The 19,756-nt window shown below is 37.0% G+C and overlaps 1 protein-coding gene across 2 annotated transcripts in view; it reads left to right on the forward strand.

Moving 5' to 3' along the window:
* GPM6A (glycoprotein M6A) overlaps positions 1 to 19,756 on the forward strand; it is a 324,615-nt gene that overhangs the window by 161,941 nt on the left and 142,918 nt on the right. Inside the window, exon 1 of one of the 2 annotated variants that reach the window (XM_027599957.2) lies at positions 12,563 to 13,166. The exons of the other annotated variant lie outside the window; for it this stretch is intronic. Coding sequence (XP_027455758.1) covers positions 13,130 to 13,166 — 37 coding nt within the window. The 5' untranslated portion in view covers positions 12,563 to 13,129. Of the gene's footprint in view, positions 1 to 12,562; positions 13,167 to 19,756 lie in introns of those variants that run through there. 2 annotated transcript variants of the gene reach the window in all.

The following is a 19,756-nucleotide window of genomic DNA, read 5'->3' on the forward strand; positions in this document are numbered from 1 at the left end:
ACATGAGTTCATTAATAGGAGATGCACTAAGCTCTGTTTTTGGAGACATGAGAAATCTTTTGTTGTTGACTTACAGAAGATGTTTAGATTTGACTGCACACATTTGAATTCCCTCTTCTATAGACCATCCAGGGAAGGCTGGTTATTACCACCTGCTTCCAACATCAGTTCTGCTATGATTTTGGTTTTATATATGTCAATATTTATCTTCTTTAGTGAATGTAATCAAAAGTCAACATAATGTTGAAGCTACTATATTAATAACTCAGAAATGCTGAATGGCCACCTGAAAGATATGTTTAAAAACCAGTGTTTTATAATAGAAGGTGTGATAGCTTTGGAGTCAAACGGACTTGTGTCTCAATCCTGATCCTAGTGCAGGACACACACACACACACACACATACCCACGCACACAGAAAGAATGGATTTGAGTGTTAGGTGATATTTTAGGGTGTTCTAAGTCTCAGAATACAGATTAATGGCAAATGGTTTTTGAGATTGAATGCAACAAGCTTCTTTTTTAAAAACTGCAACTTTGATTTCAGTTAGTCCTGAAAATGTTCTAGTTTAAAACGTTATCCTGTACCACATCAGAACAATTATAAAAGACCCTTTTTGGATAGAAAATATAACATTTATGGCCACTGCTGATTGCTCAAACATCTGCTTAATTGTCTTCCTTCCTAGATAATAAATAATAGAATTCTGTTGATGACCATTTGATACTAGAGATTTTTAGATATATATTTATTATTATAGCTGTGGAAAATGTTCAAGGGCCTTGTATATTGATAATCCTAGCTAAAGGAGCCCTTGGGTGCTCTTTGGTATTATTACTGTGGTTTATTTTCATCTTTGCATATATCAGAGCCTAATATTATCTCTTTAAAATTTGTTTGTTTAGTTAGCCTCTTACCTTCCTCTTCTAGAGTATAGATACCTTGAGAGCAGAGCTCTCATGCATGTTTCCATTGAACTTGCCCCAGAAGTTAGATTTGTGTCTGTAAGAAGGTAAGCACTTAATATATAGTTGGGGAATTAATGAATGAAAGACTATCCCTGGGAAAGATTTCCTTGGACATCTCTTTTTTTTGATTGAACAATTTTCAGTGAGTTTCAGATATCCATCATAGTTATTCCATAGGTCTATATGTTATGTTACACGCACCACAAGTGTAACTACCGTCTGTCACCATACTATTGTGTGGTGACTACCGTCACCGACACTATTAGAGTGTCATTGACTATATTCCTATGGTGTACCTTTCATCCCCATGACTTATTCATTTCATAATGAAAGGCTGTACCTCTCACTCCCCTTTATCCATTTTGCCCAACCCCCACACCTCTCCCTTCTGGCAACCATCAGTTTGTTCTCTGTCTGACTTACCCTCTAGGTCCATCCATGTTGTCAAAAATGGCAAGATCTCATCTATTTTAATGGCTGGGTTAATATTCCAGTGTGTGTGTGTGTGTGTGTGTGTGTGTGTGTGTACCACATCTTTATCCATTCACCTATGGGTGGACACTTGGGTTACTTCCATATCCTGGCTAGAGCAGATAATTGCTGCATTAAACATATATGTGCATGTATCTTTTCAAATTAGTGTTTTTGTTTTCTTTGGGTAAATACCTAGTACGGAATTACTGGATCAAATGGTATTTCTAGGACATCTTCTATTTACTGGCATCTGCTATACTGGTATCCTACTTATTTAGCTATAAATATTAAGTCTGTTAAAGAAGGGCAACTTTAATATATATTTCTATATCACTTATTTGCAGGAATTCATTAGTATTTCTTGTTTACTTTTCTTTATTAAGCCATGTAATGCAGTGACATTTTGAGAGATTTTATATTCAAAATTTGCTTTGTCATGGCTGTGAACATGTACAAATTATTTGCTTCTCCAAGCCTCAGTGTTATGACCTGTAAAATGGGAATACCACTTATTTTCAGATTCTAAATAACCAGTAAGATAAAAAAAAAAATGTGCCTAGCATACAGTGGGTGCCACACAAATGCTTGTTAAATATTGAATAAAAAGAGTTGAATCTGTTCCCAAGAAGGCTGAGCCCTTCAAACTGGGTCTGTCTCACTCTGTGAGTGCAGCTCTCAACACCAAGCAGGGGAAATGTCATCCGTAGTGAAATATTAAAAATGAAAAAGTGTCTGATACTTGGCAAATATGAGTTTGTAGACAAATGATATGGAAATTCAGGCAGTGGAATGGAGGGAGGAAATAAATCAGTTCTTCCAGGATATTTGCGGTATAAATCCTAAAAACAGTTTGCATTTTATCTAGGACAATTGCAGTGGGGTGTTGACTGGGGACTTGAACATACTGCAGAAAACCATAAAGAAGAGTTGCAAACTGATAGATTGTATGATTGCCACACATTAGACTGAAGCCAGGTGGTGGTCTCCAACGCTCGTTTAGACTTAATAGTATGCACATGGACTAAAGAGACTTTTAGGATGTAAACTACTTGTGTTGTTTGAAAGCTTAAGTGTGTCAGTCTAACCAGAGCCATGGTCTGGATCCAAATAGACCATATGCCATTGCCAGTAAAATTTTCTTGGGATAATGTTTTCTGGCAGTTTCTGGTACATGCAGGACGTGGGCATATTTGTATTCTTTTAACTAATAGAAAGTGGATCACAATCAGAGATCTCTTGCTCAAGTGAACAAACCCCAAAATATGTGCAGATAGCCAGCACACAAAAAGGGAACGATGCATAAAACCACACATCCTCTTAGAAGAAAAGAAGGGAGTGGATGACATCTCGATGGCTCTTTGGGAGAAGCCTACTACTTCCTGCTTTTGAGTTACTAGTTCAGGTGTATTGGGAGAGGGCATGCTGAATATGAGAAAAGTTGTCAATCTAGGAGCAGTTTCCTTTTATGAGATAAGAATTTTTAGGTTACCTAAGATGATCTCTGGAAATGTAAGAGTAGACTTTCATATATTTTTTTTTCATCCATAAAAGGACTTGCAATTTAATGTGTAAGCAGAAAGACCAAGATGCTTATTATAAAGCTGAGAAGACTTGAATCTTATTTTTCCTCATCATTGCTCTGTGCACCATGTTGTATAATCAGCTTTTTCAGAGGATTTTTCCTATCATCTGTGTCTGCCGGAACACTCAGAGCAAGATTTAAAATCAGTATTTAAAACTCAGAACTTATGGCAAACTGCAGCTTTGCAGACTTTGTGTTTGCCTCCCTTCTCTTCTTGCTCTGTCTCTCACTCTCTATTCTTATTTACTGGTTTTTATAAGCTCGTCATTTGCAGTATGCAGTATGCAGTGACAAGTAAGGTTAGGCTTAACTGAGATTTCTAAGTTGTTAAATGTTGGTTCAAATAAATGGAGAAACAAATAACTCATCCTTCAGCTAAGGTATAGCATATCCGTTTCCCTTCCTGTAACACCAAGACCTTACTCAAAAATTAAGAAACGTTAACATGAAGCTCCCTAGGATCCTGTTAATGAAGTACTGGATGATTCCCCTTGTTGCGAGGGATAAATTTACAATTAGAGAGACCAAAATTCAAATCCCAGTGCCTTCATTCACCAGCTGTGTCACTTGAGAAAGTCGCTTAACTGTTGAAAGCCTCAATTTTCTCCTATGAAAGAAAGGTAGCTTGCACAGTTGTTGCAGGTGGTAGAAATAACTTAGATGAATTGTTAGTCCAACACCAAGAACATAGGAGGTGACAATTAGTGGTAACCAACTTACATTGTCAGCTTTATGAAGTTGTTCTACTCACTGATAATTAAAATATTTTATTAAACCACTTAGGACCAAAAGGCATGCAAACAATGAAAAAATCGTATTGCAAATTCTACTTTCTAAAAAGAAGAATTCTTAACATTCTCAAATTGTTGTTTCCGTAGATGTATGTATACTTTAAAATATAAAATATACTACTCAGACTCTTTTGTTATACACTTCTATCACTTCATTTATTGTGAACAACTTTTCATATTGGTAAACATGATTCGCATAATCACAAACTGCTACATGGTATTCCAATTTGGGGATGCACCAAAAATGTGATGACTGATTCCCTCCTAAAGTGGAAAAAAGCAGTAGCGGTGTTTAGAGAAAACCAGATTGAAAAGGCAGTTTCCAATTAAAAGAAGAGCTTTTGGTATAGTAAAGGCAAAATTAAAGCAATTATTAACATAACCAAGTTGAGTTTGTACCAAGAACACAAACAGAGTTGAACACCTGAAAACCTACTACTGTAATTCTCTATTTTATTTTTGGGGGAGGCGCCCCAGGTAATTAGTTGAAGACAACTTGTATAAATTGGGGTTGTCCTGGGGGCAGCCAAACTGTAATGTACAGAGGGGAGCCACCAGGAGGCACAGGGAACTGAAGTGGTGATGGGTGAGGGTTGTGACAGGTGCCCTGGAGGTTTGGCCAGGGAAAGGGGAGGCAAAGGTGCAGTGACTCCCTGGCAGGGCTTCATTCACTGGAAGAGTAAGTGAGTTGGACAACCTCTGTGAGCCTATGCAGAGTCTTGTCACTGATGGAGAAGCATAGCCCACCAAGGTTGTGAGTGTGGGTTTTCTTTGAGATAGTCTCTGTTGCATGGTGTGTGTATGTGTATGTGTTTTAAGGGCGTGTGGCAGAAGCGGCTTTTGTCAGTGCCCCCTCCTTTCCATTCACTTTCTGGATACTGCTCTGTATTTTTAAATCACGGTGGTTAAGTGGCCTCGGACAGAGGCTTCAGCTCCACAGTATTTATAGTCTCGAAATTAAGAGCATTTGGAAACAGAAAGCTCTGGGTTTGAATCTCATCTTTGTCACTTAAGAGCTGGGTGATCTGTGCAAATTATTCTTTTTTAAAAAAAGATTTTATTTATTTACTTGACAGAGAGAGAGAGCACAAGCAGGGGGAGCAGCAGGCAGAGGGAGAGGGAGAAGCAGGCTCCCCGCTGAGCAGGGAGCCTCATGTGGGGCTCGATCCCAGGACCCTGAGATCATGACCTGGGCCGAAGGCAGACACTTAACCAACTGAGCCACCCAGGTGCCCCTGTGCAAATTATTCTGTTTCCTCATCTACAAAATGGGAAATGATAATAATATTACCTACCTCTGACGATTGTTGTGTTAATGAGTTAGAACATGAATTAGTATTATGTCTATCTGCAAGTTAATGTTTAATGAATGTAGTCACTAATTGATATTATATATATATGTATATATTTACACATATATTAGAAAAGCTTTACCAAATTGGTAAAGCTCTTTTTATTGGAGTACCATTTTCACCAGTAGAGAAAAAAATCAACCAAACAACATTAATTGAAAATTTGGTTACTTTGACATTGATACAATTCTTTAATATATTCATGGAATATATTCATGGAGATTATATATATGTATATATATATATAAAATCATACTTGTGGGAAAAGATTGCTAAAATTCAACATATTTTATGATAAATAAACCTCAGCATTATGGAATCAAAGAGAATCTCTATTCATGCAGATAAAATATATCTACCCAAACCTACTATAGACAACATATAGTAGTGACACAGTGGTATCATTCCAGTTCAGTTTACTGGTTCAATTCAACACTGCATTGGTGCTCCCAGAATGCACAGGAAGATAGACAAAATACATAAAAATAAAAAGATTAGTATGAAATCTGCTTTAGTTCAGAGATGTTACGGTTGCATAGAAACTTCAAGACGTATACACTATTAGAACTATAGGAGAGGATTAGCAAATTTGCTTCTTCGAGGATTAATTAAAAAAACAATGTGTTCCTTTACTTCAGTCAAAAAGAATTGGAAAATGTAATATAATTTTTTTTGGTAAAAGAAACCAGAATACCTAGAAATAAAAACAACGAAGTTATGCAGAGCTTTTAGGGAGGACATTTTCACATGTTCTCAAAATATATGAAAGTAGTCCTGAATAAATGGACAGATAGCTCACGTTCATGGAAACTGATTCAATATTGTAAAGATGTTAATTGTGTCTCACTAACTTTATGAAGTTAACGTAAGTTTGATAAATGCAAGTTATTTTCCCCTACAGTATTTGAAAGCTGATTTTAAAATGTATACAGTTGACCAAGGGGCCAAGGTTTCACTAAGACAGTTTTTAAAAGAATGATCAAAGTTTGAGGACTTGCTCTTCTAAATATAAAGTGATTATAAAGCTAGCATAATTAAGAAAATATGTTATTGAAACAGAAATGGACCCATAGACCAATGACACAGGATAGGGAATTCAGAAATAGTCATATTATATATAATATAGTCATATACAGTATATATGTAATATAGAGTCATATTATATATATTATAAATAATAGGAGAGTTTTTACATATGTGCACACAGAGACATACATAAGAATATTCATTGTAATATTTTCTGCAGTAGTTTAGAAATTAGAAACAATATTAAATGCTTATCAATAGGTTAGATCTACAAATATCATCAGAAGATTGGGAAAAAGATGTGGAAAGATACATACAATAAAATACCATTTATAATCATAGCAAAACCTGCAAAGCAATACTAAATAGTGTGTGTATGTAGTTTATATATATATATATATATATATATATATATATATATATAAATTATGAGGACAGTGTATGGAATAAAAACACCCTGAGACTGGTTGGTGGTTAACAGGCCTGAGAGGTAGGATTGGGGCAAATAAAGAGTAGAATGCAGTTAACAAAGGGGCACAGTAATCTTTCAATACTTTATTGTATATGTTGGATACCTGGACATACGGTATTTATTACTATGTATAATGTTATGTTTGAATTAGGACTTTGTGACAAGAGCCTTAGCTCATCTTAAATGCTCTTGGGTCTACTACTTATGTAAGTGTAGGCAGACATAGAGGTGGTTTGAAGAATGGTCTTTGGAGTCAGAATGCCTACATTATTTTGTGTAAAGAATTGAACCTTTCTGTGCCTAATTCATTTTCTGTAAAAATGGGGATAATAGGAACTACCTGATAGGGGTTTATTTGAAGATTAAGTGGGATAATCATAGATGCCTAAGGGCTGAGTACAATTTTGGTTATTATTATTATTGCTTCTGTAATATGTTCCAAGAACTTGTTTAATTGTGTCTCTCTTTGGGCTGAGCTGTTAGCTCTGTGAGAGCAGGGAACAACGTCTGTCCTGATCACCTAGCCCAGTTTCTGCTACATGGTAGTTAATCCATACAAGTTGAGTGTGTGATTGAGCTGTGCAGTTGCTTTTCTGGTGAGCTCAGCTTAAGTAGCATTTCTGAGAAAATAAAGAACCAACTTGGGCCATTTTTTTTTTTTTTTTATTTCTTTCTCAGTTGGTAGCAGAGTTTGAATTTCGAGCTGCTCAACACAGGCCACTGCTGGTTACAACACCGCTTTTTGGAAGCTGCTTTAACCATTCCCTCCTCCCCGCTCTTTGCCCCCCCACCTCACCCAGCGTGGTTTCTGCATGTTTCAGGGAAAACATAATTAACGAAAAGGGTTTTGGTTTTCTCTAGTTTGCTAGCATTTTGGAGAGAGACAAAAACTATTTAGAACTTCTAAAAATTTTAGCAACTTTTTGGTTTACAGTAAATACTTATAAATGATTATTCCTATTTTGGAAGGGTAAATTTGATCTAAGGGGTGTCACTCCGAGAAATTTACTGTCTCTCCTTCTAATAATTGGTGCTTACGACAGTGTAGCTTTCCCTTAGCAAAGGAAACATGGCACACAATTAATAATTTCCCAGTTACTTTTTTGTTCGACTGTTTTTTTGAAATATCTCTTTATCATTCTGCCCTCAGGTCTTCAGGCATGGCCTTTGTTGTATATGAACACAACCTGTATCTCCTGGAATTATTGTAAATAGTGTCCACACTTTAAAACTTTGTGGAAGCTGCTAAATGTAAGAGAAAGTATATTTTAATCCATGAATGTATTCATTCATCCATTATTATCATTTCGTTTATTTATTCATGAGTTTTACAAATATCTAGTGAAAGCTTGCTGTGTGTTTGCCTTGTGGGAGGTGGATAGAGTCTCTGACCTCATGAGGCTTGTGGGCTGCAGGCCAGTGGGGAAAATAAATGTAAAATGCCAACTTTGGGGAATAACTCTGTAATGACATATATTATCAGTGCTGCAGAAGGCCTGTTCTCTGATCAATTCGTTTAAACTAAGATCTGGTAAGTGAGTGGATCTAGCTCTCTAGGGGTGGAGGGAAAAGTATTTTAGGCAGAAGGAACAACATTTAAAAATAGACACTTTGGGGAAATGAGAAGGAGATAAGTGGGTGAGGAATAACTGGGGGAGGTTAAGCTTGAGAGCCAGGCTCCTGCCACGTGATGCCCCATCGCTCCCACCAAACTAAGTAGGTTGAACTTTGTCCTAAGAACAGGGGCAAACCATTGACCAGTTGTAAATAGGACCACGACATTGTCCTGATAGCAGGCTTGGCCAACTCTGAAGAGACAGTATGAATAGATTCCCAGGGAAAGGTCTTAGTGTGAAAAAGCCTGAAAGAACTAAAGGTAATTTCTTGGGGTGACTAATAATGGGTTTCTCATCGTCTCCCTTTTAAGACTCTAGTCTTCTAGGGTACAGGACTGGTCTCTGGAGTGTCTCCCTTGCCTCTTTAGTAACTCTGGGGACCAAGTCTCAGGACTGGATTTTCCAGCACAAGACTCCTGAACACCTTGGGGATAAGATGCCCCATAAACAGTAAAAGCGGGTTTCCAACCGCCCATGTGGCCAGATGTCAGTCCGTTCCATGCAATCAGAAGAATACCTCTCTTTATGAGTTTTTGAGTATTCAGTTTCAACTGTCTAGAAAACCTTTCCTGCTCCCTTCCACTGCCTTCTCTTTTTCCTGGAGAGTATCACATCCTTTCAGTATCAGGTCAGATCAACCTATACCTTCTAGGAAAGCGAGAAAACTTTCTCAGCTATCAAAACTAAATAATAGGTTAGGTATCCTTGCTATAAGCTCATGTAGCAACCTGTGCGTTTTTATCCCAATTAGATATCACTTGTCATACAATGTGTGGTTTGTGACTTGTTTGTGCTATTAGACTGTGAACATCATTAGGGCCGGAATTTTTTTGTTAGTATCTCTTGCCTACAGCAAGTTCCTATGCATATAAGAATGCTAAGTAAACATTTGTACAATTAAATAATGAAAGGGAGTAGGAATAATGATACTTAAATTTAGCAAGACCTGTAAAGACCATGGTCATTCTGTGCATCGACTGCATTACACAATTATGAAACTCCAAAGAATGTTACGCTACTTCTGTAATACATTTAAAACATTCAAGTGTTTGTGGTGGTTTTAATTTTCTTTAAGAAAATGTGTAGAAGTCAGTTTCTGACCTAGAACTTAAACCAGCAGCCAAAAAGATTCTTTTTTATTGAAATGTAGGAAGAAACCAACAAAGACATTTCCTTTTCAAGACAGGGTTGGATCCATGTATGAAACATTTGAGGAACTAAAGCAGTTCTCAACATGTCTATATTATACTTGGTTCAGGGTTTCACATGTCTGTTTTGTTATCTGACTCAAAGACCTTAAACATTTTTTTTCCACTTCTTAAAGTTGATGCTGTATTTGGAGCCATCAACTTGTTTCATCTGCAACTCTGTTTACTAGACTGTATTTTGAATATTGTATCACAGTGATGACTGAATTATATAATAGAAGAATAGGTAGATATTTTCTTGGTTTATATAATGAAATGTCTGTAAAGAGAAGATGAGGTGTTAAAGAACGAGCCAGCTCCAAATTAAGGTGATGTAAGAGAAATGAGGACTGAATGGGTTTAGGTTTAGTGACTAATGTGTCTTCTAGCTTACGCAGGAAAAATGTAATAAACATTGTAAATATTTCTGAGACACTATTTGAAAGGGAAATCATATCTAACTTCATTATCCTATTTTTAAACTACCTAGTGAACCCACACCACATACTTTAAATAAATGACTACAACAGTGTGGCAAATGCGTTGTGGTATAATGGAAAGAATATGAGATTGAGCATCTCGTCATTTCAGCTTCTAGGTCGTAAAGGAAATCTAAAAGAAACAGCGTTGCCAGTTCTTAAGGCTCATGTAGCATATTTTAGGATTCATATGGTTCATCTACAATAATGCCATTCATTTGTCTTTTCTAACTAGTGTTCAGATACTTGGTTGTTCAAAATATCTTAAGTTCAAATGAGATCAAGATTCTAAAACAATCCTAAAAACAACAGTCAGCCACAGCAACTCACCTGTCCTCAAATAGGGGGAGAAGGAAATAGGGAATTCATGTTTAGTGGGGACTGAGTTTCCATTTGGGAGGTGGATGGTGGTGATGGCTGCAGAAGATGTGACCATACTTAATACCACTGCACTGTACACTTACACATGATTAAAATGGTATGTTTTATGTCACATATGCTTGATCATGATAAAAAAAACGATCTTTGCTCACTGAGAAGTGATTGCCATAAGGAAGCTGTGTGCGTGCATGTTTCTGCTCGTAAGAATCTGTTTAGCCTGGATTTGGGGTGGTTCTTCATATATTAAAAAAAAATCAGAATAAGTTGCTATTGTATTCTTTTGTTAACAATTTTTTTAAAGATTTTATTTATTTGAGAGAAAGAGAGAGAGAGAGAGCATGAGCCAGGGGAAGGGCAGAGAAGCAGACTCCCCACTGAGCACAGAGCCCGATGCAGGACTCAATCCCAGGACTCTGGAATCATGACCTGAGCCGGAGGCAGGCACTTCACCAACTGAGCCACCCAGGGACTCTTGTTAACAATTTTTGTGTGAAAAAGTCCATTTTAGAGAAAAAGTTGATTATTAAAGGAATTTGTTGATCTGCAACAAAGCTTCCAGAAGGAAAAGTCTAGTTATTTTTCCACCCGTCTTTTCTAATGAATGCTTTCCATTTCCCTATCATTTCTTCTCTTTCTTTCCTGTGCATGGTGGAAACGAAAGGCTGAGGTGTGAAGATGCTGGAGACGCTCATCATGGAACAACCTGGCTTCCAGGGTCAGAGCATTAGCCAAGGAATCGCTGACATGGGTTCTAAGACTTACTTGGTCCCTGGGTCTCCTTGGGTATCAGTTTTTGTCCAGCACGAAATGAGGGAAAAATAATACTTTTCCTATTGGTTTTACCAATGGGTTAATGCATATGAATGTGTTTTGTAGACTGTAAAGTGCTCTAGAAATTTAAAGTGGCATCATTATTTCTACTGCTATTACTATTAATGATTTTTCACTGATGACTTCTGTGGTATAAAATGAGGAAAGAATATAAATGAGGAGTGATGCTCCATTCTGTTTTGACTAAACGCCAGGTTATGTCAGCCCAGGGATATGTTGGAGCAGAGATGCTGCTATGATTTGGCTCTTGGATTTCCCTCCTGGTTTCTTTCTTTCAATCTGTGCCCTGAGCAAGCAGCTTGCTCACAAACTCTTGAATATACATTGAAACATATTCAGAAGAGAGAGTTTTTTTTAGTTATCTGAATTATACTTACCTGTGGGTTAAATTCATTTGAATAGGGAAAATAAATAGCAGATGACTGTAGAAGGAAGAAGGCTAAACATTCTTTTAGGAGAAATCATGAGAAATAAAGTGGAATGTTGTACAAGAATTGTCTTGCCTCTAAATAGTTGCTTTTGTAATGATTCCCAAGGTGGCATGTATGTAACATGTTACTGACCCACTTTAAAACACATGTGAAATATATGCTCTGATGTATTGTGGATTATCAGGAAGTGCATTATTTTTCATTAATTGTAAGGAAATTGTGTGTGTGCGTGTGTGTGTGTGTGTGTGTGTGTGTGTGTGTGTTTCTCCATGTGCTTGCTTATTTGGACATGGAGACAGAGACAGGGGTTCTTCCTTTCTTTATACTTTATGCTGTGGTAAGGGTTTATGCCCCCTTGAAAGAGAAACTGTTTATTTTCTCACTATACCTTTTGTGAAGTACTGAGACTCTTGGATTGTGCCCTGTCACTCAGTGGGCTGAAGTACAAATGCTAATTTATTGCCAGACTGCAGGGTTGTGATTTGCATTTCAAATCAGACTGCAGCTTCCCATTATAAATTGCTCATCCCGTTGTTCCTTATCTAGAATTTGTTCCTTCTATTATCCTCCTCATTCCCCAATAATGACCCTTGAAACAATTCCCATTTAAAATCAGATTCCCACTTAAAAGCAGCAGTTTTGGTGGACTAAAATGCTAACAATAAATTACCGAGACATCAGTAGATGCCTTTTTAAAAATTTCAGTGTTTTTCTCCCTTTCCTTTAAGAATCTTCTGGCACAGAAGTAAAATAATTACTTAAAATATCTCTTTCAGGCTTAAGGGTTTATACTCATTCTTTTGAAAACCATACTTTTATATCTTTTTAAATCTGAAAGGTGTGAGCTTACAAAACCTCCTGTTAATACTAAACTCGTACAGATAAACTCTGAGGTGGTTTAATTGCATCCTTTCTTGCCACTTTTAAATCACATTAACTAGATACTCAGAGAGCAGAGCAAAGGAAAATGCATTTTCGCAAGGTATCCGACTGGTGAGAAGCAGAGCTGTGGCATAAAGAACCGGCAGGAATCCGGGCTTTCCCACTCTGGTGGCAAAGAGGGGGGATCATGGGTTGGTGGTCTGCTTCATGTTAGGAGGACACCCCTCCATCTGTTCACAGCTCAGCCTCTTTCCAATTTAAAGCCCAGATTTCCATACAAACCTCAATTTCTTTTCCTCATTTTAAATGCAAAGCAAGGTTTGTGAATCACAGTCTCGGCTACTGGGATTCAGACCAAATTTCCCCCCAAAATTCTCAGGCTCTTTGCTTGAATACCTGCTTACAGTGGTACACAATGGGCAGCTTTGAGAAGAAAAATTGATAATCTTCACGGAAGAGTAATTTGAATGAAATTACACTTGACAGCCTGTCTCCAAGCAAACAAGAGGCGCGAGGGAGCCTTAGCTAAGCTCGGAGGACTTGCCCAAGCCACTGCTGTGGGAGCTTCCCAGGGAAAAAAAATCACCAGTTTTTCCAACATCTAATTGAGCTTTTGATTAATTCCGTGTACCAGATTCTACTGAAGAAAGGTAGCCATGGAAGAGAATATGGAAGAGGGACAGACACAAAAAGGTACTGTTCCAAAAAGGGGTTTGTTTGTAACTAAGTAATTATTTTGCAGTTTCCTTGTTTGCTTTAGACACTTGCCAGTACGGCTAATGAATGTTTCTCTCTTGGAAGGCATTTTTTGTGTGTGTGTGTGTGTCCCTTTTAGTCTGTTCCTCACTTGGAATAATGTCTGGCTTGAATGTGGTCGTTATTTGCAAATCTTTCAGATTTAAGTATCCAATGCATAGGCGAGTTTGGTGATAAGAGCATTGCAGTATTGTTGCGAACTCTTTCTTAGACCAGTCTTTGTTAACGTTCCTTTATTTCATGTTTTCATGCTTGTTGAGCTGGGTCAGGGACTCCTGGTGGGAGCCACAGATGCAATATTTGGAGCTAGTTGTGGCTAAAAATCTGATGATGTAACCATTATCAATACCTTTGGATGGACATCTGATAGAACAAAGACCAAGTGTATATATATATTCTATTCTGGTTGGTGCATCGTCTTAAAAAAATCTTTTTTTCTTTGTGTGGATGCAATTTAGTTTTAATATAGGTGGAGCAAAGGTTCATAAATTTTCAGAGTGAATAGTGATGTTAAGGTTTTCCTTTCTATGGAGTTGACGATAATCAACTTCTGAGTAATAAATGTCAAAGGTATTTTCTGATGCATTTTTAAGCCTTTGTAGGTATATCTATCTGGCTGTATAAATTACAGTAAAATTGTCATTTTTATAGGTTAAAACTGGCCAGATATTGACAATTTCAAATGATTCAGACACTCTAGAATGTGTGTGTGTGTGTGTGTGACAAGTGGTAGCTCTGGAGGGAACTGTAGCTCTGTCTCAGGATCGGCAGCATTTTCTCTCAATGCCTGTTCTCAGACTTATGTAATGTTATACAAAACGCTCTTGTGTTCTTAGGATGGAAAGGGTGGCACAGGTATCACCACACAAAGGTAATATTGAAGAGTAGTATTGGAAAGATTTAGCTATCAAATTTGATTTTGAATGTATGTAAATGCATTATTTTAGAAGACTATATTTTACATGAAAAAACAGGTAGTTTGGAAGCATAGTACAGTTTTCATGATTTGGAGCCATTCAGCTTTGCTGAGTCTCTTAACACACACACACACACACACACACACACACACACACACACACACACTCAATACATCTATATAATCAAAGACTATTGACATTAAATATTTAAGTGTTTTATAAAAGCAATAGAGGAAGTTAATAGATAAGGTAATGTCCAAATTTTATTCCCTAGCACACTCGTTAACAATACTCTGTAAAGAAACACAATAATCTACATAGATATCATATGATCTATTTTTTAAATAAAAAAATCCTCAACTACCTTTATTGTGTGAATAAATAGCTTAAGTATTCACCAGTGATCTGAAATGGCAAATTTTCCTGGTAATTTTCACCCTTAAAAGGCATCTCTGCTGACTATTTTACTTTAGGAATAAAGTATCTTATTTTAATATTTTTTATAGCACATAAGGAGATTGCTTCTTGGTCAAGGAAAGATAAACTGATAATTTTCACATAGAGAAGTGATATTCATGGCAGTAAATAAAATTTTGAGATAAACTGTGGATTGTGGTAACAGGTTGAAATGTCTGAGCAAGGCTTGGTAGAGGCAGGAACCAAGAAAAATGATGTAATTAGTTATAATGTTTTTCTCAGGTAACACTGAAAATCTGTCCTTCGTGGGGGAGGAGGCAGCAGCGATGTGATGAGGGAACGTCCTGTTGCAGTGGTTTTTTTTGTTTTTTGTGGGTTTTTTTTTTAATCATTAAGGTGTGCATATTTAAATCAGGAACAGTAGTGGAAAACAATTTTTTAAAAATGAAAAGTTGTATGATGGTCTATCAGTACATAAAGATATGTAAGTTAAATATCTATGATTAAGCTTTTTTTATTAATTGAGAAGATCTAACTCTCTTCATTCCTGGTCTAGTCCTTTCAACTATGCCAATGACACCTTTTCTATATAAGTTTGTTTTTAGAAAGTTATATTTGCACATAAATGCTCTCTATGCATGTGCAGGGGTGGAGGAAACAATGCAAATTAGAGGATCTAAGTTGGAAAGCTACTTGACAAGAAGATTAATCATGAGAGATTTTTTAAGAGTTTAGGTGGACAGATTTAATGATCCATCAACTTTAAAGGAAAAGAGCGCTGTGCATTAACTTTCATCCCGTGTCTCTTAAATTGCATAGAATTTTCTTAAGTAATAATTCAGATATCACAGAATTCTCTCCCATTTGAAAGATGCTTTCCTGTCCCTTCTTACAATTTAAATCTATTTTTCTCTGTTACAAACTAGAAAGACTTGAATTCACATCAGTATTTATCCATGTCCACTTCCAAATTCAACTACAATATAAAATGGAAGCCAGTGGATTCATAAACATATTTGAAAAAATATAGTTGAAACTTAAAGACTTAAAGAGATTTTGTATAAGAAATATAGTTTTATTCATAATGAGATCTTCCTTCCCCATTTAATCTGTAAAAGGCAATTGAAAGCAGTCCTAATATTTACCCTAATTTAACTATATATGTTCATCCTGGAAGAGAGGATAATTTAAAAGTGTGGGTGACTTCACCGGTCATTCTGCTCAATGGCTTGGTGTGAAACTGAAATGGGGTCATTAATCTTTTCCTGCATCTATTTCTGCCACTGTCCCAAAAGATGAGTATCTCATTGTGCTGAGTGGGAAGCTAGTGTTTTAAGAAACATGTATTTTTTTTGTAAAACATGCCCTCTAAATGAAAGCCAGTTATTTGATCTTAGGTCCAACTAAAGCAACCAACAGTATTCTGATATTGGAGAAAAAAAAAAGAGGAAAAGGAAAGAAGCTATTTTGAATGTGGCCCTTGGATACAGCCATAATAAAACTAGCATCCCTGTTGTCAAAAATTGAAGTACATGGTCATTCAATCATGGCAACAAGGGTTTCAGTTACTGTAGAGGGACTGAACAAAGTGCATGAAGAGATTTTTTACAAAGATTTAAAAGGTATACATTTATGACTTGTAGACATGCAGCTATGTCTGGAACGTTTTGCCCAATCCTATGGGAAAAGATGTAAGTGATTTAAGTGAGTCTGATCATTAGTGAATTAGCGAATGTGTGGTCAGGTGGCCAAGCAAGCGGGTGACCATTACTTTATAGACAACCTCAATGAACGAGTTACTGAACTAGGAGGTCAGAGCTGCTGAATTAATGATTAGAAGAAATGATGAAATTATACAGAGACAAAAAGGAAATAGTAATGAACAGCTAGCAAGTTGGAATCTTCATAAATTAGCTGAACTGTTCCAAATAGCCAAAAACGGATTGACGTCATTTCTGAACATGAACATCATATGCAACAAGGCCTCAAAAATGACATGCAATATATCAGAAATGTTTCATTGACTCAAAAGATAATGGCTAAAGTGTTACCATGTTTTTCTTGTATAATTAGCAGCTGTGTATGAATCTGTGTGTCAGCTTCTTGAGGTAAACAGAGACAACCACTACCTCCCTTCCAACACTGATGCCCGGTTTACCCTCTCCTCAAGAGAAATCAACCCTTGATGCCCCTCGAGGACTATGTCACTAGAGGAAGTAGAAGTTCAAACTCATGTGACAAGGCATAGTTTCATCATCTCAACACTGATCATATGACTATGGTTTAATGGCCGTCATTCATTCATCTTTAGCCCAGCGTGAGTCATGTCAGCATATCCTTAGCTTATTAAAACCAACAAAAATATCTGGATGAAAGGACAGTACATGGGTTTACTTTTTCTCTCTTTCAATCTTAACGTTTATCTCATAATTCAAACTGTACAATTACGTTTGCCGTGACTGCTCGTAATTGTATACTTTTCGTTTTATGTTATACATTTCTACATACCTCACCATAAAGAAGTCAACGCACAAACGTGTATGTATCGTATTTATGGGCTGATTGAAATTCTTCTCGAAAAAAAAATTTTTTTAAGATTTTACTTATTTATTTGACAGAGAGAGCGGGTGAGCAAGCAAGAAAGAGCAAGGGAGAGCAAGCACAAGCAGGGGGAATGGCAGGCAGAGGCAGAGGGAGAAGCAGGCTCCCCGCTGAACAAGGAGCCCGATGCCGGACTGCATCCCAGGACCCTGAGATAATGACCTGATCTGAAGGCAGATGTTTAACCGACTGAGCCACCCAGGCACCCCTCGAAAATTTTTTTGACTCATGTTAGTTTGGCCTTGAAAGATGACTTTGCAGCCTAACCCTTCTTGAGACAGACTTCACCCCCAAAGAGAAGACATCACTGTAGTAAGTGAAAAGGGAGGTAGCTTTGGCTTTATGACAAAAGAGGATATTGGGCAACTTAAATTGCCCACTGATTTCCGGGACAGATAGTGGCCTAAGGACTTTACATAAATTAACTCATTGACTCTTCACAATGACCTTAAGTGGTACTAATATTGAGGAAACTAAAAATCAAATAGGTTAATTAACTTGACCGAAGTCACACAGTAGCGAGGAGGAGAGCCAGTCAGATTGAGGCCACACCCTGTCAATAATGGCCTACCTACCACAACTTTATTTTAAGTGGCTCTGCTTCAATTACACACTTCTACTGCACTAATTAGCCGGGCTCTGTGATTTATGGCATTGTTCACTATCACCAACTGTGGCTTTTTTGGCCAGATGTGGACAGCTTTGTCAAGGGCAGCTGATCCCTAGGTGTGCCAGCAATCTATCACTTGTGAGAGTTTATTCCAAAAAGATGAGCTGGGTCAGTGGGACTCCCCTCTTGAGAATTGAGAAAAGTTGCTTCTTGATGTGCCCTGAGGGTCTCTCGATTCCTCCAAATATCATTATAGTGACTGAGCTGCCCATCCCTCAGTTAATCTGAGTGAATCTCTGTTCTTTACCATCAAAAGACCTCTGAATAAATGTCCAGATCCTTCTAGGAGACTTATGTAAAGGGCTTAATGTTAAGAACTTTTCCCCAACTTTAACCTGCTAAGTGGCAGCTGAACCAAATGTATACTTACTGTATACTTAAATCTCAACTTGACACTACTCTTTATCCTAGGTAATTCTGACTTTTTCCCTCATCAGTCGTTTTTTATAATTGAATAATTAGTTCAACCTAAAACCACTACCTATCAGTAAGCAAGTATTGGTAGTAAAATACTTTGAGAACCATTGCAAAGATGTCAAAGAACCAGATGCATTAATGTGTTTGCTTTATTAATAGAATTGGAATCTTTAATAGTATACCATTGAAATCAATAGAACAGTGGCTAGGAAAATAACAATCACAACATCAAAAACCTTTGAATAGTCATTTAAATGGAAGAATTAATTAGCCTCCTTTTGCATCTTGGATGTTGGCTACTTGCAGACTCACGAAAAAGGGAATGGACAACAATGTTGTCAGTTGCCTTCTCGATATTTGAATAACAAAGCTGGAGGAAACAGAGAGGTTCAGATTTTATAAAGTGTGTAGGAGAAATCTGTCCTGTGATTTGGCAGCTGTGCTTTTACCAGCAGTTAATACTGGAGTCTAAGAAATCATTATCATGTGGTTATCAAGTGTAGCCCTCAGACACTTGTCAGTGGGGAACATTAGGTGTATTTTTCATAAGACTCAGCAGATATGCCCAGAACTTCTGCCTTGCTTTGGTTATTATGACTTCTGCAATTTAGATATAATATTTTAGAATTTTGTCATCTTACTTTTTTTTTGGATCAGTTGCTTAATTTTGTTTTTTTTTTTTTATAACTGTGGCACTATTTGTCTCACAGTTCCAAAATGCTCAATAACACATGTTCTACCTACCATCTTGGTAGGATAACGGACACATAATAGGTTTTGTTTTACGGTATCCTTAGAATGAGTACATTAACCTTTTAAAATGAAAGTGCTTGCTTAATATAGTGACTTCATTTTTTCCCTAAATTGAAACTTAATCTTAAACACTTAAGGAGACTATGTGGGAAGTCGTCCAGTGTAGTGGATGGAGATACTGATACAGAATGTACTTAGAGTGATGACTTCAAAATGGTTCTGGAAATTAATTACTCCTTAATTAGTCCAGAAGGCAAACGGCTCATGTGTGATTCATAGAATATAGAAGATAACTGCTAGTTTGTCAATTTTGGCCTCCATTTTCCTTTGAACATAACCCCTCCCCACCATGCAAAATGTTTGACAGTTTCCTTTTTCATACATCGAAGACAGACTGCCCGGCTTGTTTTCAAAATCCTTTTGGATATCATCCATAGTAACAGGTGGCACAGCTGTGGATTAGCTGACATTATGAAAATAATTCCTGTTTTCCCATGTGTTCTCTATTCAAGTTGTGACCATTGTCTTGGATATTCCTAATCTGAAAGAAATTTCCTTCTTTGCTCCGTGAAAATAAAAGGAAAGAAAAACGCAAGATAACTGACTTGTTTCTTTCAAACTGTGAGTAGGGAATTTAAATTTTTAGTTCCAGATAAAAGTCAGGAGCTAATTGGGTTGTGTTGCAGAGTGCACTGGGGGATTAAGTTACAATCTGAGCAAACCTGCGCGCAGAGGGAAAAGGGAGGATGACT

The sequence above is a fragment of the Zalophus californianus genome, chromosome 2 (genome assembly GCF_009762305.2).
Source record: "Zalophus californianus isolate mZalCal1 chromosome 2, mZalCal1.pri.v2, whole genome shotgun sequence".
Taxonomy (NCBI): Eukaryota; Metazoa; Chordata; class Mammalia; order Carnivora; family Otariidae; genus Zalophus; species Zalophus californianus.